The sequence below is a fragment of the Bos indicus x Bos taurus genome, chromosome 3, assembly GCF_003369695.1.
Source record: "Bos indicus x Bos taurus breed Angus x Brahman F1 hybrid chromosome 3, Bos_hybrid_MaternalHap_v2.0, whole genome shotgun sequence".
In the NCBI taxonomy this organism is placed as follows: Eukaryota; Metazoa; Chordata; class Mammalia; order Artiodactyla; family Bovidae; genus Bos; species Bos indicus x Bos taurus.
Window position 1 is genome coordinate 18,911,384 of NC_040078.1, and position 27,502 is coordinate 18,938,885.

The window sequence follows — 27,502 nt, forward strand, 5'->3', positions numbered from 1 at the left end:
AGAATTGAACAACACATTTAAAAGATCATACATCATGGTCAAGTGGGCTTTATTCCAGGGATGCAAGGATTCTTCAGTATATACAAATCAATGTGATATACCATATTAACAGATTGAAAGATAAAAACCATATGATCATCTCAACAGATGCAGAGAAAGCTTTTGATAAAATTGAACACCAATTTATCATAAAAAACTATTCTCCAGAAAGTAGGCATGGAAGGAAAATATTCAACATAATAAAAGCCATATACAACAAACCCAGAGCAAACACTATTCTCAACAGTGAAACCTGAAAACATTTCCTCTAAAATCAGAAACAAGACAAGGGTGCCCACTCTTGCCACTATTATTCAGTGTAGTTTGGGAAGTCCTGGCTGCTTCTCAATCAGAGAAGAAAAAGAGATAAAAGAAATCTAGATTAGAAAAAAAGAAGTAAAACTCTTACTGTTTGCCGATGAAATGAGACTATACATAGAAAGCCATAAGGATGCCACCAGAAAATTACTAGAGCTAATCAATGAATATAGTAATATTGCAGGATGTAAAATTAACACAGAACTCCCTTGAATTCCTATACACTAACAATGAAAAATCAGAAAGATAAATTAAGGAAACAATCCTATTCACCATTGCAACTAAAAGAATAAAATACCTAGGAAAGTCTACCTAAAGAGACAAAAGACCAGCATGCAGAAAACTATCAAACAGTGATGAAAAAAAATCAAAGGTGACACAAACAGATGGAGAGATATATCATGTTCTTGGATTGGAAGAGTCAATATTGTGAAAATGACTATGCTACCTGAAGCAATCTATAAATTCAATGCAATTCTATCAAACTACCAATGATATTTTTCACAGAACTAGAACAAATAATTTCACAATTTGTATGGAAACACAAAAGACCCTGAATAGCTAAAGTAATCCTGAGACTGAAGGATGAAACTGGAGGAGTCAACCTTCCCGACTTCAAACTATACAACAAAGCTACAGTCATCAGGACAGTATGGCATTGGAACAAAAACAAATATATGGAACAAACAAAAAACAAACAATGGAACAAGATAGAAAGCCCAGAGATGAATCCACCCACCTATAGGCACCTTATCTTTGACAAAGGAGGCAAGAATATACAATTGATATTATACATATTTCAATGCCATTCTCCCAAATCATCCCACCCTCGCCCTCTCCCACAGAGTCCAAAAGACTGTTCTATACATCAGTGTCTCTTTTGCTGTCTCGTATACAGGGTTATTGTTACCATCTTTCTAAATTCCATATATATGCATTAGTATACTATATTGGTGTTTTTCTTTCTGGCTTACTCCACTCTGTATAATAGGCTCCAGTTTCATCCACCTCATTAGAACTGATTCAAATGTATTCTTTTTAATGGCTGAGTAATGCTTCATTGTGTATATGTACCACAGCTTTCTTATCCATTCATCTGCTGATGGACATCTAGATTGCTTCCATATCCTGGCTATTATAAACAGTGCTGTGATGAACATTGGGGTACACGTGTCTCTTTCAATTCTGGTTTCCTCAGTGTGTATGCCCCAGTCCAGGTTCGATGCAGGATACTGGATGCTTGGGGCTGATGCACTGGGATGACCCAGAGGGATGGTATGGGGAGGGAGGAGGGAGGAGGGTTCAGGATGGGGAACACATACGTACCTGTGACCAATTCATTTTGATATATGGCAAAACCAATACAATATTGTAAAGTTAAATAAAATAAAATAAAAGAAGTCAGTAAACAGAATCAAGTCCAAAAAAAAAAGAATATACAATTGAGAAAAGACAATATCTTCAATAAGTGGTGCTGGGAAAACTGGACAGGTACATGTAAAACACTGAAATTAAAATACTTCCTAACACCATACACAAAAATAAATTCAAAAGGAATTAAAGACCTATATATAAGACTAGAAACTATAAAACTCTTAGAGGAAAACATAGGCAGAACACTCTGACACAAATCACAGCAAGATCCTCTATGATCCACCTCCGAGAGTAATGGAAATAAAAACAAAAATAAATAAATAGGACCTACTTAAACTTAAAAGCTTTTGCACAGTGAAGGAAACTATTAACAAGGTGAAAAGACAGCCCTCAGAATGGAAGAAAACAATGGCAAATGAAACAACTGACAAAGGATTAATCTCTAAAATATATCAACAGCTATTGCAGCTCCATACCAGAAAAACAAACAATCCAATCAAAAAGTGGGCAGAAGACCTGAAGAGATATTTTTCCAAAGAAGACATACAGATGGCTAATAAACACATGAAAAGATGCTCAACATTGCTCATTATTAAAGAAAGGCAAATCAAAATTACAATGAGGTGTCACCTTTCACCGGTCGGAATGGCCATCAAAAAAATCTACAAACAGTGAATGCTAGAGGGGGTGTAGAGAAAAGGAACCCTCTTGCACTGTTGATGGAATGTGAATTGATACAGACACTATGGAGAACAGTATGGAGGTTCCCTAAAAAAACTAGGAATAAAACTACCGTATGACCCAGCAATCAGGCATATACCCTGAAGGAAACCATAACTGAAAAAGACACATGTACCCTAATGTTCACTGCAGCACCATTTACAATATCAGGACATGGAAGCAACCTTGGTGTCCATCAACAGATGAATGGATAAAGAAGCTGTGGTACATGTAACAATGGAATATTACTTAGCTATAAAAAGGAATGTATTTAAGTCAGTTCTAATGAGGTAGATGAACTGTTTTACAGAGTGAAGTAAGTCAGAAAGAGAAAAACAAATATGTAATAACACATATAGATGGAATCTAGAAAGATGGTACTGATGAACCTACTTGCAGGGCACCCAAGGAGACACAGACATAAAGAACAAACTTGTGAACACGGTAGAGAAAGGAGAGGATGAGACGAATTGAGAATAACATTGCAACATATACATTATCATATGTAAAATAGATGGTGAGAATTTGCTGTAAGATTCATGGAGCTCAAATCCATGCTCTGTGACAACCTAGAGGGATGGGATGGGGTGGGAGGTGGAAGGGAGGTTCAAGAGAGAGGGAACAGATGTATACCTATGGCTGATTCATGTTGATATGTGGCAGAAACCAACACAATATTATAAAGTAATTACCCTCCAATTAAAAATAAATATTTTTAAAAGTCAGGTGGGAGAGCCCAGGATCAAGGAAGTCATTCTAATTCCTAGAAGTCTTCTATTATCTCTATCGCACTGGTCTGTAAAAGGATGCTAGAACTGATCAAACCTAGAGTTTCTTATTTTGAAGGAAAACTATAGATGAGGTAAACCCAAATTCAGAACTCCAAAGCTTACACATCCTATACTATCTCTCAATTGACAAGTATTGGTCAATATACACTAATTATGACTAATTGTGTCTGTTATGTTACTTGCAGAATTTACGTACTTTAAAAACTACACAATTGGAACTAAATTCTAAGGAAATAATCCAAAGTAGAGAAAATACCATATTCATAATGTTCCAATGGTCCTTTTCATTTAAAGCAGCAAAAGATTGGAAACAATTTACATGTACAATTTAAATGGTTGAGTAAAATATAGTATATCATTTTAAAGGACTATTTTTCTGCTGTTGAAAATGGTGATAACAGATTAAGGACATGAGAAAGTCAACACTAAAGAATTTTAAGTGATGAGGTAAAAGGAAAAATTATATTTCTTACTGAGATTACAAGTATACTAAGAAAAGTTAAAAAATTTGGAGGAAATATATCAAAATTTTACCATTAGTTATATTAATATGAAGAGATAATACATGGGTTAAAGTTTTTTTTGTTTTTCTTTTCTTTCCTTACCAAAATTTTTGAGCTGAAAATCTGAAGGGACAAGGCAATCTAAAACCATAGAAAAAAAAACAAAGGTACAAGTATTGGGCTAGGGAGTGGAGTAGTCTCAGTCGTACTCATATTTCCCCTCATGAAGTCAAGACTTTTTTATAGCTAGAAAGTTTTTAGTTCCATAGAGTTCTTAAGACAGGCTCCCTAAATTCTTACCATTTGATCAGGACCCAACCCTGAGGTCAGCAGAAGCCTATTTGGCTGGTTATTCCATCACAGTAAGTGTACCTCCCTGTATGCTGGGTGTAGTCCAAGTGTTGTAGGTACTTTGAATCTGAATGACTTGGTAAGGGTGACTGGAAGTAGAATATTACAGAGGTGATAGCTTCTGCAATCTTAATGTTCTAGGACTTCTGCACAAGTCACAGTAACTGATTTTCCTTTGTGGTGCCTGTGGACATTTGCTTTGTTCAGCTCCTTTGCAGGCGACACTTTGTCCCTCATCCTCCAGGGCCGCTGCACCTTTCCACCTGCTGCGTGGGCACAGGTGTGGTAGCAGTGCTGAATGCTACAGGGAAATGGCACTGGTGGAAGCTGTGGTTATTGTGACACCACAAAGGAGAACTTTTCTCCTCCAACCTCCTCCTCCTCTTTCTTTGTGTTGTCTTTCTGTTCTCTTTCTGAAAGAACATTTAGCTCTTTCACTGACTTTGTTGCATAGTTCAGAAACCTGGGATTAGCTCTGGTATTTTTCCTCTTCCCTCACTCTCCTTTATCCAAATAGTCACCAGTTCTGCTTCATGCACTCATAATTTTTCAGCTGAGTTACTCCAGTAGCTTCCGAACAAGGCCCTCTAATTCCAATTTTGAAATCACTCTCCCTATCTTTCATATTATGACCAAATCTGATCTTGTCACTCCCTCGTTTAAAATCCCACCAAGAGCACTGCAGATGCAATTCAAACCAGTTAACTTAATGTGGAAGCATCCCACAGTCAGGCCCTTGCTCCTCCCCTTGTACTGAAACAATGCCAAACTTCCTTGAGGTCTTGTTTCTTTTATTTGTTATTTACTTGTTTGTTGACTGCACTGGTCTTCAGCAGCACACAGGGCTTCTCCTAGTTCTAGCGCACTGTTGCAGGGCTTCTCATTGCAGTCCACTATCATAGTTGCCCCTCAGCCTGTGGGTTCTTAGTTCCCCAACCAGGGATCAAACCCAAGTCCCCTGCATTAGAAGGCAGACTCTTAACCACTGGACACCAGGTAAGTCCTGAGCTCCTAGTTTCATCATCTGTAAAATGGGGATATAATTAGTACATACTTCATATGGTTGTTGTAAGGCCCCTCAAAACTGTTTCATGTCTCCTTGCCTTTGCACACAATATTCCTTTGCCTACAATACTCTTTCTGTCTGGCTGATTTCTGCTTGTCTAATTGAATCTAGTGAAGATTCAAGTCAAAGGACCCCCTCCCTGATTACGCAATCTGAGATGAATACCTCTCCCCTGTGCTCTGGCTTCCTGTGTGTTTCCCACTGGTAGCACCTTTTACGTAGAGAAAAGTTGTCTGACCTTCATCTTTCTTTATTACCAGTTTCTGGCTCACTTGTGCTTCATTAAGGTTTGAGAAAAAGAACGGGCTCTGCAGACCTGGGCTTAATACCAACTCTGCAACTAGCTAGTTGGATGACTTTGAGCAAATCATTTATCCTCTCAATCTCCCATCTCTCCTAAGGAGGGAGGACCAGGTGATGCTAGAAATTTGTTTCCACTTCAAAATGACAAGCTTTAGGGAAGAGGAAAAGCAGTAAGATAGTCTTAGAAAATAGAATATGTTATGAAATAGGATGTACCTTCCTTTACTCTCCTTTTTCTCCTTTTAGAGGTTGTTTTCTACTGAGAAAGTCATTCATAAGGACTGGGCTCTCCCCAACCCCAGCTGGAGCAAGGACTTAAAACTCCTTTTTGACCAGTTTATGAAGAAATGTGAAGACGGCTCCTGGGAACGTTTGCCTTCATATAAACGTACATCTACTCAAGAGAGTGAAGACTTCAAGACCTATTTCCTTGGTAGGAACAGCTACTGTCCCATAATATCAAATATCAAATATAAAACTTAAATATCAAATATAAAATTAAGAACAGATTGAAGCACTAGTTATCACTTGAAAAAGGAAGGAGGAACGTGCAGGGGGGGTTGCTATATTCTCCAGTTTTATAGGCCAGAAATCGCAATAAATTTTGCAGATTGTGGGAGAGCATAAAGTCTATTGCCATTAATAAGACTGCCCCCACCATGGCATCATCATCAGCATTAGCAGGAAGGGGCCCCAGAAAGCCTCCACCCTCCCACATTCTCATCACCTTTCTGTCTTGAGGCTGTCATCACTAACCTTAATTTACTATTTATCCCAATATGTGGCTCTGTCCCCCTAGGAAGCTCAGAACACTCAAGTCACCCCCTCATCTCACAGACTCTAAACTCCCACGGCAGACCACCCCACGTCCAACATACACACACATGGCACTTCTTGTCCTGTGTGTGTGTGTTTTAATTAATAGATTTTTTTTTTAGTAGTAGTTTCAGGTCTATAGTGAAAAGAATGGAAAGTGCAGAGTTCTCAAATATCCCTTACTTCCCTCTGCCAGGTTCCCATTTATTAATATCTTATGATAGTAAAGTATGTTTGTTATGATGATGAGACTGTATTGGTAACATGAACTTAAGTCCATAGTTTACATCAGGGCTCATTCTTTGTGTAATACTTTATGCAGCTGGACAAATGTATAATGACATGTATCATACTGAATAGTTCCACTGCCTTAATAATTCACTGTGTTCCTTCTGTTCATCTCTCCCTCCTCCCTCCAAACCCTTGGTGACCACTGATCTTTTCACTCTCTCCATAATTTCGCTTCTTCCAAAATACATACAGTATGTAGTCTTTTCAGATTGTTTTCTTTCACTTAATAATATGCATTTTTAAGGTATATTTATTTATTTTTTCCATAGTACTTATCTCCATAAGACAATGCTTTGTGTTTTTTTAATGGTTTATCTCTCACCACTAGAGTGTTTGCTTCATAAGGGCAGAGATTTTTATGTGTTTTATTCCCCACTATATCTCCAGTGCTTAGAATAGTACCCGGTACATAGTAAGTGCCTTATACATACTTGTAGGAAGAAGAGAAATAAGAAGGGAGGGAGGAAACACACACCAGGGAACCTGCTTAAGATGCTGTACTTGGTTTTTTGTTTCTATTTTTTACCTAAAACCTCTGCCCTTCTGGAGTAATGAGAGACAAACCACTAAGTAATGAAAACAAAGTAAGTCAGATGGTAATACACGCTGTGAAAAAAATAGATGCACTTCAATAACAACAAAAGAGAGTCCTCATATAGGAATTGGGAGGAACAATGTACAGCCACCTTTTCTACCCATTGCTTTTTTTTTTTTTTTTAAAGGAAATTTATTAGCACATATACCTCATGTATACCTGGGAGATACCCAGGGGAAAGTAGTGAGTAACTCCCCTAGATGGTCTAAGCCACTGGGTTAAATACCATTTCAACTAAAGGCAAAAGAAAAGGGTTAGGGATAGGAGGCAGTATGGGGAGATTACCAGGAAAAGATGTAAGTTGTTGCTTTCTCCCTTGAAAAGAGTCTCTTGTGATACAGAGTTTTCTGTCTCTTACTGATACAGAGATGGATATTTCCTTTATATGTAAATTTCTGAGGTTATTGATATTTCTCCCTTGCAAAAAGTTAACGTCAGTTGTTTTGTAATAGAGAACATGTTGGGAGCTTCCCCGGTGGCTCAGTTGGTAAAAAATCTGCCTCCAATGTGGGAGACCTGGGTTTGATCCCTGGGTTGGAAAGATCCCTTGGAGAAGGGAGCATCTACACACTCCAGTACTCTGGCCTGGAGAATATCATGGATTGTATAGTCCAGTTTAGTTCAGTTCAGTCGCTCAGTCGTGTCCAACTCTTTGTGACCTCGTGTGCTGCAGCACACCAGGCCTCCCTGTCCATCACCAACTCCCGGAGTTTACCCAAACTTATGTCCATTGAGTCGGTGATGCCATCCAGCCATCTCATCCTCTGTCATCTCCTTCTCTTCCTGCCTTCAAGGTACTGGAGTTTCAGCTTCAACATCAGTCCTTCCAATTCAGGACTGATTTCCTTTAGGATGGACTGGTTGGATCTCCTTGCAGTCCAAGGGACTCTCAAGAGTCTTCTCCAACACCACAATTCAAAAACATCAATTCTTCAGCACTCAGCTTTCTTTACAGTCCATCTCTCATATGCATACATGACCACTGGAAAACCCATAGCCTTGACTAGACAGACCTTTGTTGATTGACAAAGTAATGTCTCTGCTTTTTAATAATGCTATCTAGGTTGGTCATAACTTTTCTTCCAAGGAGTAAGCGTCTTTTAATTTCATGGCTGCAGTCACCATCTGCAGTGATTTTGGAGCCCCCAAAAATTAAGTCTACCACTGTTTCCACTGTTTCTCCATCTATTTGCTATGAAGTGATGGGACCAGATGCCATGATCTTTGTTTTCTGAATGTTGAGCTTTAAGCCAACTTGTTCACTCTTTTCTTTCACTTTCATTAAGAGACTCTTTAGTTCTTCTTCGCTTTCTGCCATAAGTGTGGTGTCATCTGCATATCTGAGGTTATTGATATTTCTCCTGGCAATCTTGATTCCAGCTTGTGCTTCATCCAGCCCAGTCTTTCTCATGATGTACTCTGCATATAAGTTAAATAACAGGGTGCCAATATACAGCCTTGATGTACTCCTTTTCCTATTTGGAACCAGTCTATTGTTCCATGTCCAGTTCTAACTGTTGCTTCTTGACCTGCATACAGATTTCTCAGGAGGCAGGTCGGGTCTGGTATTCCCATCTCTTTCAGAATTTTCCACAGTTTATTGTGATCCACACAGTCAAAGGCTTTGGCATAGTCAAGAAAGCAGAAATAGATGTTTTTCTGAAACTCTCTTCCTTTCTCAATGATCCAACAGATGTTGGCAATTTGATCTCTGGTTCCTCTGCCTTTTCTAAAACCAGCTTGAACATCTGGAAGTTCAGGGTTCACGTACTGTTGAAGCCTGGCTTGGAGACTTTTGAGCATTACTTTGCTAGCGTGTGAGATAAGTGCAATTGTGCAGTAGTCTGAGCATTCTTTGGCATTGCCTTTCTTTGGGATTGGAATGAAAACTGACCTTTTCCAGTCCTGTGGCCACTGCTGAGTTTTCCAAATTTGCTGGCATATTGAGTGCAGCACTTTCACAGCATCATCTTTTAGGATTTCAAAAAGCTCAGCTGGAATTCCATCACCTCCACTAGCTTTTTTCATAGTGATACTTCCTAAGGCCCACTTTTTTCATTCCAGGATGTCTGGCCCTAGTTCAGTGATCACACTATTGTGATTATCTGGGTCGTGAAGATCTTTTTTGTATGCTGCTGCTGCTGCTGCATCGCGTTAGTCGTGTCCGACTCTGTGCGACCCCATAGATGGCAGCCTTGCCACCTCTTCTTAATATTTCTGCTTCTGTTAGGACAATACCATTTATTTCCTTTATTGTGCTTGTTTTTGCATGAAATGTTCCCTTTGTATCTCTAATTTTCTTGAATAGATCTCTACTCTTTCCCATTCTATTGTTTTCCTCTATTTCTTTGCATTGACCACAGAGGAAGCCTTTCTTATCTCTCCTTGCTATTCTTTGGAACTCTGCATTCAAATGGGTAAACCCTTTTCAAAAGGGTATACCTTTTCTCCTTTGCCTTTTGCTTCCCTTCTTTTCATAGCTATTTGTAAGGCCTCCTCAGACAACCATTTTGGCTTTTTGCATTTCTTTTTCTTGGGGATGGTCTTGATCACTGCCTCATGTACAATGTCATGAACCTCTGTCCATAGTTCTTCAGGCACTCTGTCTATCAGATCTAATCCCTTGAATCTATTTGTCACTTCCACTGTATAATCATAAGGGATTTTATTTAGGTCATACCTGAATGATCTAGTGGTTTTCCCTACTTTCTTCAATTTAAGTCTGAATTTGGCAATGCTGCTGCTGCTGCTGCTAAGTCGCTTCAGTCGTGTCCAACTCTGTGCGACCCCATAGACGGCAGCCCACCAGGCTCCCCCATCCCTGGGATTCTCCAGGCAAGAACACTAGAGTGGGTTGCCATTTCCTTCTCCAATGCATGAAAGTGAAAAGTGAAAATGAAGTCGCTCAGTCGTGTCCAACTCCCAGCGACCCCATGGACTGCAGCCTACCAGGCTCCTCTGTCCATGGGATTTTCCAGGCAAGAGTACTGGAGTGGGGTGCCATTGCCTTCTCCAAATTTGGCAATAAGGAGCTCATAATCTGAGCCACAGTCAGCTCCTGGTCTTGTTTTTGCTGACTGTATAGAGCTTCTTCATCTTTGGCTACAAAGAATATAATCAGTCTGATTTCAGTATTGACCATCTGGTGATGTCCATGTGTAGAGTCTTCTCTTGTGTTACTGGAAGAAGGTGTTTGCTATGACCAGTGTGTTCTCTTGGCAAAACTCTATTAGCCTTTGCCCTGCTTCATTCTGTACTCCAAGGCCAAATTTGCCTGTTACTCCAGGTTTTCTTTTCTTTCTACTTTTGCATTCCAGTCCCCTATAATAAAAAGGACATCTTTTTTGGGTGTTAGTTCTAGAAGGTTTTGTAGCTCTTCATAGAACTGTTCAGCTTCAGCTTCTTCAATATTACTGGTCGGGGCATAGACTTGGATTACTGTGATATCGAATGGTTTGCCTTGGAAATGAACAGAGATCATTCTGTCATTTTTGAGATTGCATCCAAGTACTGCATGTTGGACTCTTTTGTTGACCATGATGGCTACTCCATTTCTTCTAAGGGATTCTTGCCCTCAGTAGTAGATGTAATGGTCATCTGAGTTAAAGTCACCCATTCCAGTCCATTTTAGTTTGCTGATTCCTAAAATGTCGATGTTCACTCTTAGCATCTCCTGTTTTACCACTTCCAATTTGCCTTGATTCATGGACCTAACATTCCAGGTTCCTATGCAATATTGCTATTTACAGCATTGGACTCTACTTCCATCACAAGTCACATCCACGACTGGGTGTGGTTTTTGCTTTGGCTCCATCTGTTCTTTCTTTCTGGAGTTATTTCTCCACTGATCTCCAGTAGCATACTGGGTGTATGTGTGTGTGTGTGTGTGTGTGTGTGTGTGTGTATATAAAATGCCTAAAATGTATACATTCTTTATTTTTAGAGTCAGCCTTTTTGGTTTCCTACTTGCAACACCCTTTGTATGTTCATTCAGCAACTATCTGTTGAGGATCTGTGCTCTACAAAGCATATTCCTGAAATAAGCCTGAGTGCACAGATAGGGTTCCTGACTTCATGAAGTTTTTACAGATATTTCTCATTTTACTCATTACCTTTTAATCATGTAAACATATCTTTAGGGAGGCATTTGGGGATTGTGATGTTTTGGGGTTGTTTTCTTTTTTCTTTTGGCCATGCTGTGCAACTTCCTGTATCTTAGTTTCCCACCCAGGATTAGAACCCATGCCATCTGCGGTGGGAACAGAGAGCCCAAACCACTGGGCTAGGAACTTCCCATGATGCTTGTTTGTCTAAGGACCCCAAGTAGGCCCTTAATGTTGCCTGGCCATCGTATTTCATTTTTTCCCTTGTCTCCTCACTCTCCTGCTCTCCTGGATGACTGTCTCCTACCTTCTTTTTCTCAAGCCTTACTCTTAGCTGCTCTTGTCTCCTGTTTCATAGAAAATCAAAGCAATCAGAAGAGAATTTCCAAACAACCCCTGCTTCCTCCCTGTATCTGTGCCTGATGTTCTGCTTTGTCCTGTGGTGAATGAAGTAACCATACGCTAATGAGAGGTCAAGCTGTCGATGTGTGCACTATACCCCTTTGGCCTACTTAAGGATATCCCTTCTCTGCTACATCTTTCTCATCAGTGTACAGACATGCCACATCTCAGTTTCTTTCTTCCTAATCTCTCTTAAACCCTCTCCAGGCAGACTGTCACTCACACCACTCCATCAGAACTACTGTCACCGATGACCTTCATGTTGCTAACCAGTGACCTCACTTAGCTTTTGGCACAGCTGACGACTCCTTTCTCCTTGAACGTGGCTTCCAAGACACCACATTCTTCTACTTCACTGCCTCTTGACTTTTAGTTTCTTTTGCCGGTTCCTCCTTGTCCTCAAACTTGGTGTTAGGATGCCCCATGTCTCCAATCTTAGTACTCCTTGCTTCACTATACTCTGTTGGTAATCTCATTCAGTCACATGGCTTTAGAGGCCATCCGAAAGATAACTTCCTCATCTAATGGTTGAAATTTAGTGAGTGCGTTCAAATTTTGCTTCCACAATTTAAAGCTGTGTTGCTTTGGGCAAGTAATTTTACCTTTCCTTGCCTCAGTTTCCTCATGGCATTTGCTGAGTACTTCAGTATTTGCTGAAAGAATGAAACAAAAATAAAACCACCTTTACCAAAAAAAATGGTTATTTATAAGTTTCTTTATAGAACTACCAGTATAGAGAGAAATGAGAATTAACCATTTTACAAATAAGGGGGAAATTTAGCAGTTTGTAGTACTAATTCCATTCTAACTATTGAACACCTCACACAATTAATTGAATATACTTAACCAGTACAGTTTGGCTTCTATGCTAATAGCTGTACTGAAAGTTCTTCACTTAAGCCACTAGCAACCTAATTGTCAAATTTGATGGACATTTTTCAGTCCTTACTGTGCTCGATCTAGCTATTAATTTCATTCTCCTTGAAATGTTTTGTCTGTTGGCTTTCACAAACTTCTCTGAGCAATTTTCCCTTTCTCCTTCTATCCACTCTGTAAATATCAGTGGTTTCCAGGGTTCAGTTCCCACCCACATGTTTCTGCTCATCCTTTCATCCAACCTAACTACCCTCTCTTGCCTGAAACTTGACCCTCTTAGACTAGGGAGGAGTTTGAGGTCCTCTCTTCTACCCACACTTGCTTTCAAATCATTACTTCCTCTGCTTCTTAGAAAACCCCATTCCTTTTGAGGTTTATACCTTCTGACTTTATCACCCTCAACTTCCTCTGTCATCTACCAACCTCTCCCTCTTATGTTGAGCATTTCAGCACCTGGTTAACTCTTCCTCTCTACCCAGTTCCATACAGTATTCTCGGCAACCCAGCATCCAGATAATGGCCACTTTATTTATTTACCTCCTCATAAACTTTCTTTTGCACAGCCCCAGCAACATGCTCCTGTAGACATCTTGAGCCTTTTCGTCTTCAGAAAATGCACAACCTCCAAATTCACACATTTAGACATCCTTTTTTTTTTTTTTTTTTTAATAAATTTATTGCATCCATCACGGGTGTACATGTGTTCCCCATCCTGAACCCCCCTCCCGCCTTCCTCCCCATACCATCCCTCTGGACCATCCCAGTGCACCATCCCCAAGCTTCCTGTATCCTGCATCGAACCTGGACTGGCAATTCAACCTGGACTAGACATCCTTTTTTTGACTACAACCTTTTTCCTACCAGCTTACTTGTGCAAAGGCCCCACAGAAAAAATTATTTGGCTTCATTAAGACTCATTGAGTCATCTCATTGAGTCCTCTACTTTCTCACTATCTCCATAGCCCTCTTTTATCTGAACTTCTTTAGCGTACTTGTGCAGGATAACCCCAGCCCTGGATGAATCCAGCCATCTGCCACCACGTATTTGCACAGGCCCTCACATAGCTGGAAGAAATCACCCCTCGACTCCGAAAAGTTTGGTGGTTGTGATTTGATAGTGTTTCAGTGATCTTCTCACTCATCTTTTTTTTTTTAATAGGCTCTCTTTTTTTTTAATTTTTATTTATTTATTCAGTTTTGGTTATGCTGGGTCTTCGTTGCTGTGTGTGCTTTTCTCTAGTTGAGGTGTGGGTTTTTCTCTAGTTGCAGCAAGCAGGGGCTACTCTGTTGCAGTATGCAGGCTTCTCTTGTTGCAGAGCACGGGCTCTATGGCCCACAGGGTTCACTAGTTGCAGAGTGTGGGCTCGGTAGTTGTGGTTCCTGGGCTCTAGATCACAGGCTCAATAATTGTGGCACACGGGCTTAGTTGCTCCTTGGCATGTGGGGTCTTCCCCAGCAGGGATCAAACCTGTGTGCCCTGCATTGGCAGGTGGATTCTTTTACCAGTGAGCCACCAGGGAAGCCCCTCACTCATCTTTCTTATCGGCCTCCTTTCATCCGGCTGGCAGAGATTCTGAATGCAAATTTGATCGTGTTACTCCTCTGCTACCTTCAGTGTTATCTCATGTATTAAAAGACCAGTTCTTCTCAGATTTTAACATGAATATGAAGCAGCTGGGAATCTTGTTAAACTGTAGGTTTAACAAGTAGGTCAGGAGTAGAGCCCAAGAGCCTGCATTTCTAACAGACTTTCCCACCATCTTTTTTCCCTCATTTTTATAAGGTAACCTCAATGTTTAGTAATCTAGACCAGAAGTTCTGAAATCCTAAGTAAAAAATTAGAAAGACTTGATGCTTATCTTATCCTGAAGTCCCAGAATGTCAGAGTTGGGACAAACGTTAGGGGTCATTTGGATTTATCTACTCGCTGTATGGAGAAAATATGGAGAAAGGAGCAAATTCTAGGCTAAAGCTAAGTCACAAAAAATTTTCCGACTCTCAGGACAAGACTCTTTCTACTGTGCCATGAGACTGATTCTCAATTTTAAGTTTCTTTGGCTCTTCAAATCATTCAATTTCTCAACAACTGCTAGAATGAACATAGTGTGTGCCTATGTGCCAGTTGTTGAGCACATGGAGTCCAAAAGACAGGATGTCTGCCACCAAATGCTCAAGGCATAAATAACAGGCATCCTTTCTTGTCCTCCCCACTTCTCCCAGATCGTCTCATCTCATATCCTTTTCCAAGTTTGTAAATGTAAATCTTATAGCAATAAAGGAAACAGCATTATACATAGCAAATCATGATGAGCTGTAAAAGAAAGCTGAGAGTTTTGGGAATTAAATCTTAAAATGTATATGAAAGAAAAAATATGCCCTTCCCTCAGAGCAGTAGTTTTTAGTCTTTATTTTGAAGTTACCTACATTTTGACTCACAACTCAGAACACACAACTTGTGCACAGTTGTATAACTGAGAAAACATATCTAAATGAGTACACTAGTACTTATCCAGGATATATGTGAAGCATGAGGATTTTTTTTAAGTTTCTTTTTAAAGTCTTACAACCCACTAACTTGATTTCATGAACCATAATGGTTCTGACCCTGAGTTTCAGACTCAAGCATCATAATCACATTGAATATTGGGTTGAACTGGCTCAGTTTCTGATTCAGTATGATATCTATCTTCTGCTCAGGTTAAACTCATGTCTGCAAGGAAAATTCCTCTACTATTACATTCCTCACTCTCTTCAAATCCCATTTTAATTGCACTTATTTGAAGAAGGATTTCTGTCTATACTTTATTATATTATTCCATATTCCCTTCACATTTATGTACTGTATTTCCTGATTGCCATGTGTTAGTACTTTGTTTTGATTTCATTTATTTTTTACTGTGTCCCCACTTAGACCAATTCCACAGGAACAAATATCCTATATTCTCTTTCTTTGGAACTCTCCCATCCCCTTCGATTTTGCACCTGGCTGGCATTTTAATCAATCATCTATTGACCTGTGATTCTCACAGGGAACAGATATTTGTCTCTGACATGGTGTTTTTCTCATACCTGTTTCTCATGTGCGCATCCATCTGATTGCCCTGCAGACCCAAAGCTTGTGGAAGAAGAACGATTATCACAGGCCCAGCTCTTCACCAGAGGCTTTGAGGATGGCCTGGGCTTTGAATATGTGATATTCAAGAATAATGATGAGAAAAGGACAGTTTGCTTGTTTCAAGGAGGTCCTTATCTGCAAGGAGTACCTGGGTAAGAATGATAGCCTAGAAATGTGGATCTAAGAAGAGTATCGCCTTGTATCAATGGACTACAATAAAGGCATTCAAGTGGTAATATAGATATATATTTACTGACATGGATATATATATATATAGAGAGAGAGAGATGCAAATTATTGAATGACAAAAGCATAGGACGTAGTGCAAGCATATAATTTTAGAGAGTATCATTAACATGTTAATAATGGTTTGTCACTAGATGGCCTTATAGCCTTCCCTGAAGGTGGCTCAGCAGTAAAGAATCCACCTGCAATGCAGGAGATGTGGGCTTGATCCCTGGGTCAGGAAGATCCCCTGGAGGAGGGCATGACACCCCACTCTAGTATTCTTGTCTGGAGAATCCCATGGATAGAGGAGCCTGATGGGCTACAGTCCATGGAGTCACAAAGAGTCGGACACGACTGAGCGACTTAGCACACTTTCATCTAGATGTATGCCCAGAAGTGGGATTGCTGGATCATATGGTAACTCTATTTTTAGTTTTCTAAGGATCCTCCATACTGTTCTCCCTAGTGGTTGTACCAACTTGCATTCCCCCCAACAGTATAGGTGAGTTCCCTTCTCTGACCTAGCAACAGCAGCAGATGGCCTTATAATCTTTAGTTTCTTTTTCTTCTGTTTGTCTGCATTTCCTAAATTTTTAAACAATGATTTATATAGGTTGATAAAAACATAAATTTCCTAAATTGCATTTCAGCTTTTTGCTTACTTGTGACCTGATTATTATTAGGTTCTAGCTTTGTTACAAATACTACAGTATTATGCTATGAACAAAACAAAGGTGAGAAGAACATGAATATAATTTGATATTTAGTACCTTGCATGTGAACTATTAAATAAGTGGAACTTTCAGAAATAAATTATATGGGATGCTTGGATAATTTTTGTCTCTGAAGAGGCTGTTCTCAAAACTTCTGAATACCTTTCTTATTTCCTCCTGTTGTACCTAGATTGCTTCATGGAGGTGCCATGGCAACAATGATAGATATTGCTCTTGGTTCGTGTACTGGCGGAGCTGTCATGACTGCAAATCTCAACATCAATTTTAAAAGGTAAATTCATGGGTATTCTTTACTTCTTAGTTGGATTCCCCAGCAGCAGACCCTGAGAAAAGGATTTCTGTGCAAGAAAGAACGTACTCGGAGAGGAAACTAGCTAGGGCATGGGAGAAGGACAGGGAAGGAAGTCACCCAAGGTTAGGCTCTCAGTCCTGCAAAGGGTAGCTTCATCCTGAACATGCAAAGAATTCCAGAGTGAAATGTGTACCTCGGGATTGTCCCTACCTCAGGCAAGGGAGCTGGAGTCTTCATATTCTCTCACACATTCGTCATAAGAAAAGAACTACCCTGGGACCATAAATTCCCAAGTACTTCTCGCTCACAGTCTTTCAGTAGAGCAGGCTCTAAGAAAAGTATCCAAAAAGCAAAGGGAAAAAAGGATTGAAAGGAATCTGAGTGAAGCACTAAATACCTCTACATAACAAAACATAAGTTTTATATAACATTACACAAAGAAATAAAAGGGCAGCAAGAAAATTTTGGTATCCATTAAAAACAAAGCTCAGCATGATCTTATCTAATTCTTCAATTATGCAGCTATACCTCTACAGTTAATCAAATATTATGGATATTGGCATAAGCATAGAGAAGGAGACCAATAGGGCAGAACAGAGTTTAAAAACAGAGGTTAGTAGAGAAGAGCTCCAAACAAGGTTCTGAGGGTTATTATTTCACACAGTAGGAAGCATGTAGGTAACAAAACATCTCCATATTATATTCCAGAGAGTTGGATGGCTTCTGTTGGATGGCTTCTGTGGCAGTCATCAGGGAGCCATGCTTCATAGATTATGGGTTTATTCACTTTAAGTAATACTTATCCAGGTATGTCCTACTCAGGGCATCCTATAGAAAAAGACTCTTCCCCCCTATCATGTATCATCAGTTTATTTCAGGGGTCAGCATAACTTTTTCTACAAATCTTTTATGCTTTATGGGCCATACAGTCTCTGCAACTACTCAACTCTGCCAGCATAGCACAAAAGCAACCACAGACAATACATAAATAAATGGATAAAGCTGTGTTCCAATAAAATTTTATTTTTAAAACAAGTAGCTGGCCAATGAGACATACTTTGCCAACTCCTGGTCTAATTACCTGCAGGCCCAGTGAGAAAAAATTAGTCAGAATCACTTGCCCCCTGGGAGCGTTTCTCTTTGCTCCCCACAAGACACACACACACACACACACACACACACCAAAAAGTTGGAGGCCAGCTGCTTTAACTTCATCCTCCCCAACTGCCAATAATAGTAACTTCAAAATAAAAATAACTTTAACAAGATAGAAACTTATGTGAAAGAAATCTAGTATGGCAGCTCCAGAGATGCAGGCTCTTTCCAGCTCATCTTTTCACAGTTCAGAGTGGCAATAAAACCTGTCATCACATGTCCTGCACAGCAGGATTGAGGAATAAGGATAGAGTTGTCTTCTCTCTTTCAAAAAGACTTCTTGTATGTACTGCACAACACACCCATTTAATCTCATTAGCATTAAAAGAGATTGGGAAAGTGGGTCCTTAACTGCTATTACTGTCACCCCAATTAAATTCAGTGTCATCAACTAACACAACTACAGACATTTTTTAAAATTTTATTTATTTTTTGTCTTGGTTGCTGCACGAGGGCTTTCTCTTGTTGCAGCAAGCAGGGGACTACTCTTTAGTTGCCATATGCAGGCCTGTCATTGCAATGGCTTCTCTTGTTGCAGAGCATGGGCTCTGGGACACACAGGCTTCAGTAAATTGTGGCTTATGAGCTTAGCTGCCCTAGGGGCATGTGGAATCTCCCCAGACCAGTTATCGAACCCATGTCCTTTGCACTGGCAGGTAGATTCTGAACCACTGGACCACCTGAAAGTCTACAACTATAGACATATTAACAAATCCACACATAAATAATACAATATAAATTATTTTAAATACTAAAACACTAATTAAAAACATAATTGGATTTAAGTAAACATCAAGTTAGTTTCTTCTAATTATCAAATTATCTCAGTGATTACAAATCTTATTATTTCATCTACACTTAACCTTGTATTTCCCAGGTGGCACTAGTGGTAAAGAACCTGTCTACCAATGCAGGCGACATAAAAGACATGGGTTTGATCCCTGGATTGGGAAGAATCCCTGGAGGAGGGCATGGCAACTCACTCCAGTATTCACACCTAGAGAATCCCATGGACAGAGGAGCCTGGCAGGCTGCAGTCCATAGGCTTGCAAAGAGTTGGACACAACTGAAGTGACTTAGCACACATGCACATTCCCATTTGCACAGAATTTTTTAAGTTTGATGTATTCCCCTTTTTTTTAAATTTTGTTGTCTCTGTCTTTGGTGTCATATCCAAGAAATCATTACTGAACCAACATCATGAAGCTTTTCCCCAATGTTTTCTTCTAGGAGTTTTATAGTTTTAGGTCTTTCATATAGGTCTTCAGTCCTTTTCACATTATTTTTCTTATATGTGGTTTAAGGCAAGAGTCCAACTTCATTCTTCTACTTGTGGATATCCAGTTTTCCCAGCACCATTTTTTTAAGAGACTGTCGTTTCCACATTGAGTTGTTTTGGTCACTTGTAGAAAATCATTTGACCATATATGTGAGGGTTTATTTCTAGGCTTTCTATTCTATTCCATTGATCTATATAGTCTGTCTTTAGCCAGTACCACATTATCTTGATTATTGTAGTTTTGTAATGTTTTGTAATCAAGAAGTGTGAGATTTACAACTTTTTCCTTCTTTTTCAAGATTGTTTTGGCTCTTTGGAGTCCCTTGAGATTCACGTAAACTTTAGGTGGATTTTTCTTTTTCTACAAAAAAATGTCATTGAGGAGAGAACAAGATGGCAGAGAAGCAGGTGGACATGGAGAACATCTCTCTCACGGATACATCAGGAATACACCTTCAGACACAGAAGTGCATGCAGAACACCAGCTGAGAGCAGATGGAAGTACTTGACCAGCAGAAAAGAATATATAGAACCATGCAAAACTTGGTAGGATAAAGGAACTAGGGGGAAAAACAGGAATGTTAGCGGGACCGGACCTGCCCTCGGCGGGTGGCGGAACTGAGGCAGGGGTCCGATCCCCACACTGGGGCAATTGTCTGAGTCAGAGGAGAAACATTTAAGGCTGAGAGTAAGACAGCTGCTTTGTGGCAGCCTAAATGGAATGAGAATCAGACAGTCCTTGCCACAGCTATACATGCCCCAGACAGGGATGCAGGTCCCCTGGAAGGCGCAGAGGCTGGGAGCTGGAGTTTAGGGGTTGTGGAGCAATCCCAGGGCGAGGGCTGCTGTTGACTGTGGAGAGACGGATCAAGGGGAGGTGAGGAAGGAGACTGTGGTGGGAAATACCTGTGGAGGAAAACCGGGCGGCCATGGAAGCCAGGCGATACTGCTGAGTCACACGTAGCAGGTGGAGCCTCCACCATAGCCTCTCTGTCCCCATATGCCAGTGTTGGCAGCTGAACAATAGAGAGGCTGGCCCATCAAACACCTGATGCACTGAACTACAGAGTAGGACCCCACCCAGGGTGCTCCTTTAAGTGACTGGTGTGCCAAACTACAGAGTAGGACCCCAGCCAAGGGGGCCCCTCTGTGTGCCTGACACGCGGAACAACAGAGAAGGGCCCCAGGTAAGGGAGCAAGCACTCTAAGTGCCTGAATGGGTGGAGCTACAGAGAAAGACTGGCCAAAGAGGCCTTCTGATCACCAGCTCCAAGAGACTCGAAAAAAGACTCTGAGAGTGCCATAACTCCTATGGTGGAGGCAGTTCATGTCCCTGCACACTTGGTGCTGCCAGGGTCCCCACAAGCCAAGCAGCTGTGCCACCTTCATGCTCAACTCTCACTGGGGCAGAGCTGCCACAGACAAAAAAAAAGTCTTGCATCTATGCGCACAGGGCTGCTTCGGTCCTGTCCAACTCTGCACTCCTGTGAACTATGGCCTGCCAGGCTTCTCTGTCAGGGGGATTCTCCAACCAAGAATACTGGAATGTATTGGCCAATACTGGTTGCCATACCCTTCTAGAGCACTATATTTCCTGCTGCCCTAGCCACCAACTCCCCTGAGTACCTGGTGCTGCCAGAACCCCTGTGACCCAAGCAGCTGCACCATCTCCACACCTGGCCCTCACGTGGGCACACCCAAGTCTTCCAGGGCAGCCTCAGGAGCAAACCCCAGTGGATGACCCACATGTAGAGGTGGAAATAAAACCACAGTTGAAACCCAGAGGCAGTGTGGCTACAGAAGAAGACCCAAAACCTTCCCACCAGATGTACAAGCTGTAGATTAAATCTACAGAATCAACTAGGCAGACTCTGTGTCTATGAAATATATAAAAGGCCACTGAGAGCTCCCACAAAAGAAAACGTACTAGCTCTGATAGCTGTGGACATTGGAGGCAAGAACGCACAGGAGTGGGACCAGATTAGAATCTGAGCTGCCCCCACAGCAGATCCAGAGATCAGCACAGTGTTGGAGGGCATCCTAGGGAGGTGAGGTGCACTGTGACTCCCAGAGGGGGAAAGAACTCTGACACCAGTGACTCAAGAAAAACATTTATTATTCTTATGTTTTGACTTGTTCTGTAGATACTTTTGGATTTTTTTTTCTCCTTCTTGTAGTTGTCAATTTTATTGGCATTATGAAATCTAATTAAGCTTCTGAGCTTTTTTTTTTTCCTCAGTCACATTTTTTATTGTTGTTTTAAACCTCTGCTTCTATGTTGGGCTTTTGCAGTTCTGGGGAGTTTTCCTTTTTTTTTTTTTTTTTTTCTTTTCTCTTTTTTTTAATTTCAATTTTTCATTTTTTAAACCAATTACTATCTTTCTACATATATTCCTTTGTTTCCTTTTCCTACTGTTCTTTTCCCCTTGCAGTTCAGTTCAGTTCAGTCACTCAGTCTTGTCCAGCTCTTTGTGACCCCATGGACTGCAGCATGCCAGGCCTCACTGTCCATCACCAACTCCCAGAGTTTACTCAGACTCATGTCCATTGAGTCGGTGATGCCATCCAACTATATCATTCTCTGTCATCCTCTTCGCCTCCTGCTTTCAATCTTTCCAGTATCAGGGTCTTTTCAAATGAGTCAGCTCTTCGCATCACATAGCCAAAGTATTGGAGTTTCAGCTTCAACATCAGTCCTTGCAATGAATATTCAGGACTGATTTCCTTTAGGATGGACTGGTTGGATCTCCTTGCAGTCCAAGGGACTCTCAGTAGTCTTTTCTAATACCACAGTTGAAAAGCATCAATTCTTCGGTGCTCAGCTTTCTTTATAGTCCAACTCTCACATCCATACATGACTACTGGAAAAACCATAGGATTGACTAGATTGACCTTTGTTGTCAAAGTAATGTCTCTGCTTTTTAATGTGCTGTCTAGGTTGGTCATAACTTTTCTTCCAAGGAGTAAGCATCTTTTAATTTCATGGCTGCAATCACCATCTGCAGTGATTTTGAAACCCAAAAATTAAGTCTCACTGTTTCCATTGTTTCCCCATCTGTTTGCCATGAAGTGAATGGGCCAGATACCATGATCTTAGTTTTCTGAACATTGAGCTTTGAGCCAACTTTTTCACTCTCCTCTTTCATTTTCATCAATTAGTCTCTTTAGTTCTTCTTCACTTTATGTCATAAGGGTGATGTCATCTGCATATCTGAGGTTGTTGATATTTCTCCCAACAATCTGGATTCCAGCTTGTGCTTCATCCAGCCCAGCGTTTCTCATGATGTACTCTGCATATAAGTTAAATAAGCAGGGTGACAATATATAGCCTTGACGTACTCCTTTCCCGATTTGGAACCAGTCTGTTAGTTCCATGTCCAGTTCTAACTGTTGCTTCTTGACCTGCATACAGATTTCTCAAGAGGCAGGTAAGGTGGTCTGGTATTCCCATCTCTTTCAGAATTGTCCACAGTTTATTGTGATCCACATAGTCAAAGGCTTTGGCATAGTCAATAAAGCACAAGTAAATGTTTTTCTGGAACTCTCTTGCTTTTTTGATAATCCAACGGATGTTGGCAATTTGATCTCTGGTTCCTCTGCCTTTTTGAAATCTAGCTTGAATATCTGGAAGTTCAGGGTCACATACTGTTGAAGCCTGGCATGGAGAGTTTTGAGCATTACTTTACTAGCATGTGAGATGAGTGCAATTGTGCGGTAGTTTGAGCATTCTTTGGCATTGCCTTTCTTTGGGATTGGAATGAAAACTGACCTTTTCCAGTCCTGTGGCCACTGCTGAGTTGTCCAAATTTGCTGACATATTGAGTGCAGCACTTTCACAGCATCATCTTTTAGGATTTCAAAAAGCTCAACTGGAATTCCATCACCTCCACTAGCTTTGTTCATAGTGATGCTTCCTAAGGCCTACTTGACGTCTCATTCCAGGATGTCTGGCCCTAGTTGAGTGATCACACCATTGTGATTATCTGGGTCATAAAGATCTTTTTTGTATAATTCTTCTGTGTATTCTTACCACCTCTTCTTGATATCTTCTGCTTCTGTTAGATCCATACCATTTCTGTCCTTTATTGAGCCCATCTTTGCATGAAATGTTCCTTTGGTATCTCTAATTTTCTTGAAGAGACCTCTCGTCTTTCCCATTCTATTGTTTTCCTCTATTTCTTTGCACTGATCACTGAGGAAGGCTTTCTTATCTCTCCTTGCTATTCTTTGGAACTCTGCACTCAAATGGGTATATCTTTCCTTTTCTCCTTTCCTTTTTGCTTCTCTTCTTTTCACAGCTATTTGTAAGGCCTCCTCAGGCAGCCATTTTTCTTTTTTGCATTTCTTTTTCTTGGGAATGGTCTTGATCCCTGTCTTCTGTATAATGTCACGAACCTCCGTCCATAGTTCATCAGGCACTTGATCAGATCTAATCCCTTGAATCTGTCACTTCCACTGTATAATCGTTAAGGGATTTGATTTAGGTCATACCTGAATGGTCTAGTGGTCTTCCCTACTTTCTTCAATTTAAGTCTGAATTTGGCAATAAGGAGTTCATAATCTGAGCCACAGTCAGTTCCCAGTCTTGTTTTTGCTGGCTATATAGAGCTTCTCCATCTTTGGCTGCAAATAATATAATCAATCTGATTTCAGTATTGACCATCTGGTGAAAACAAAACTAACAAATTGACCCAGTGAATAAAGGAAACCAAAAATTATATCTACCAATTAAGAACAAAACTAACTAAAACACAAACTGGAAAACAAAACTAAAGCAAGGTGCCAAATGGGAAATAAAGCAATGAAAATAAAACTAACAAATATGTTGAGAGGAAGGGAAAGAAAGGAAAGAAAGAATATATATGCAATAGTTTTGTTCTTAACTGGTAGATATAATTTTTGGTTTTCTTTGTTCATTGGGTCAATCTACTGACTTTATTTTTGTTGGACTGTTTTTATTTTGCTTATGGGTGTATAAATGCTGGGCTGGAAGAAGCACAAGCTGGAATCAAGATTGCCAGGAAAAATATCAATAACCTCAGATATACAGATGACACCACCCTTATGGCAGAAAGTGAAGAGGAACTAAAAAGCCTCTTGATGAAAGTGAAAGAGGAGAGTGAAAAAGTTGGCTTAAAACTCAACATTCAGAAAACTAAGATCATGGCATCTGGTCCCATCACTTCATGGGAAATAGATGGGGAAACAGTGGAAAGAGTATCAGACTTTATTTTTGGGGGCTCCAAAATCAGGGCAGATGGTGATTTCGGCCATGAAATTAAAAGACGCTTACTCCTTGGAAGGAAAGTTATGACCAACCTAGATAGCATATTCAAAAGCAGAGACATTACTTTGCCAACAAAGGTCCGTCTACTCAAGGCTATGGTTTTTCCAGTGGTCGTGTATGGATGTGAGAGTTGGACTGTGAAGAAGGCTGAGCACCGAAGAACTGATGCTTTTGAACTGTGGTGTTGGAGAAGACTCTTGAGAAAGTCCCTTGGACTGCAAGGAGGTCCAACCAGTCCATCCTAAAGGAGATTGGTCCTGGATGTTCATTGGAAGGACTGATGCTGAAGCTGAAACTCCAATACTTTGGCCACCTCATGCGAAGAGTTGACTCATTGGAAAAGACCCTGATGCTGGGAGGGATTAGGGGCAGGAGGAGAAGGGGACAAAAGAGGATGAGATGGCTGGATGGCATCACCGACTCGATGGACATGAGTTTGAGTGAACTCCGGGAGTTGGTGATGGACATGGAGGCCTGGCGTGCTGTGATTCATGGGGTCGCAAAGAGTCGGACACGACTGAGTGACTGAACTGAACCGATGGGTATATATGTATACGTGTATATTCAGTCACACTTTTTATTGTTGTTATAAACCTCTGTCTCTATGTTGGGCTTTTGCAGTTCTGTGGAGTTTTCCTTTTTTTTCTCTCTCTCTTTTATAATTTTAACTTTTTTAAACCTATTATATTTTTTCTATGTTTATTCCTTTGTTTGCCTTTCCTACTATTCTTTTCCCCTTGCAGTTAATCTTTAATGTATATAAATCTTCTTCATCTACCTCTGTTTAACTTTGCATGTCTATTCTTTCTTATTTTTTCTTTCTTTCCTTTCCTCTCAACATATTTGTTAGTTTTGTTTTCATTGCTTTATTCCCTACTTGGCACCTTGCTTTAGTTTTATTTTCCAGTTTGTGCTTTAGTTAGTTTTGTTCTTAACAGGTAAATACAATTTTTTATTTCATTTGTTCTCCAGGTCAGTCTACTGTACTGTATTTTTATGGACTATTTTGACTTTGCTTTTGGGTATATATGTATACTCCATTATTTTAATTATTATTTGCCTAATTTTGTAACTGCCATTTGTCTGGGGTTCATCTTTGCTTTGGAGAAAGCGATGGCACCCCACTCCAGTACTCTTGCCTGGAAAATCCCATGGACGGAGGAGCCTGGTAGGCTGCCGTCCATGGGGTCATGAACAGTCGGACACGACTGAGCGACTTCACTTTCACCTTTCACTTTCACGCATTGGAGAAGAAAATGACAGCCCACTCCAGTGTTGTTGCCTGGTGAATCCCAGGGACGGGGGAGCCTGGTAGGCTGCCGTCTATGGGGTCAAACAGAGTCGGACACGACTGAAGTGACTTAGCAGCATCTTTGCTTTCTTGTTTTGGGGTATTTGTTTTAATCTTACTTAATGCCATAACAAACCACTTGTGGAATCTTCATTCCTGACCAGAGATCAAACCCTGAGCCTTTAGAATGGGAGCATTGACTCCAATACCCTAGACTCCCAGAGAACTAACCCTAGGGAGTATCAAATGGTGAGAACTCACACAAAGGAAACCACTTGAATACAAGACCCAGCATCACGCAACCACCAGTAGCACCCTGTGCAGGATGCCTCATCTAAACAACAAACAAAACAAAAATATAAGCCCAATCATCAGTAGACAGGATTACCACCTCACTCAGCCTTGGCCATCAGAGGAAAAACAAACAAAAAACTCAGCACAAATCTCACCCTGTACAAAGCTTACACAAACCACTGGGCCAACCTTAGAAAGGCAGAAACCAAAAGGAAGGAGAATTCAGCCTTGAAGCCTGGGAAAAGGAGACCTCAAACACACACACACACAAATAGTGAAAAGGCACAGAAATACTATACAAATGAAGGAAAAAGTAGAAACACAGAAGTCCAAATAAATGAAGAAGAAATAGGCAAACTACCTGAAAAAGAATTCAGAATAATGATAGTAAAGATGTTCAAAAACCTTGAAAACACAATGGAGAAAAATGCCATTGACATTTTAATGGGGATTGCCCTGAATCTGAAAATTGCTTTGGGTAGTAATGACATCTTAAAAATATTGAGTCTTCATTATCAGAGAAATGCAAATCAAAACCACAATGAGGTACCATCTCACACTAGTCAAAATGGCTGCTGTCAAAAAGTCTAGAAACAATAAATGCTGGAGAGGGTGTGGGGAAAAAGGAACCCTCTTATACTGATGGTAGGAATGAAAACTAGTACAGCCACTATGGAGAACAGTGTGGAGATTCCTTAGAAAACTGGAAATAGAACTGCCATACAACCCGGCAATCCCACTGCTGGGCATACACACTGAGGAAACCAGAATTGAAAGAGACATGTGTACCCCAATGTTCATCGCAGCACTGTTTATAATAGCCAGGACATGAAAGCAACCTAGATATCCATTGGCAGACAAATGGATAAGAAAGCTGTGATACATATATATAATGGAATATTACTCAGCTGTTAAAAAGAATGCATTTGAATCAGTTCTAATGAGGTGAATGAGACTGAAGCCTATTATACAGAGCAAAGTAAGTCAGAAAGAAAAACACCAATACAGTATATTAACGCATATATATGGAATTTAGAAAGATGGTAATGATGACCCTATATGCGAGACAGCAAAAGAGACACAGATGTAAAGAACAGACTTTTGGACTCTGTGGGAGGAGGCGAGGGTGGGATGATTTGAGAGAATAGCACTGAAATATGTATATTATCATATGTGAAATAGATCGCCAGTGCAGGTTCCATGCATGAGACAGGGTGCTCAGGGCTGGTACACTGGGTTGACCCTGAAGGATGGGATGGGGAGGGTCAGGATGGGGAAC

The 27,502-nt window shown here is 40.5% G+C and overlaps 1 protein-coding gene across 1 annotated transcript in view; it reads left to right on the plus strand.

Annotated features, from left to right (window-relative positions):
* Positions 1 to 27,502, plus strand: part of THEM4 (thioesterase superfamily member 4) — a 49,324-nt gene that overhangs the window by 7,479 nt on the left and 14,343 nt on the right. The window contains exons 2-4 of the mRNA XM_027533270.1: positions 5,712 to 5,898; positions 15,656 to 15,815; positions 16,795 to 16,896. Of these exons, the coding sequence (XP_027389071.1) occupies positions 5,712 to 5,898; positions 15,656 to 15,815; positions 16,795 to 16,896 (449 nt within the window). The remainder of the gene's footprint in view (positions 1 to 5,711; positions 5,899 to 15,655; positions 15,816 to 16,794; positions 16,897 to 27,502) is intronic.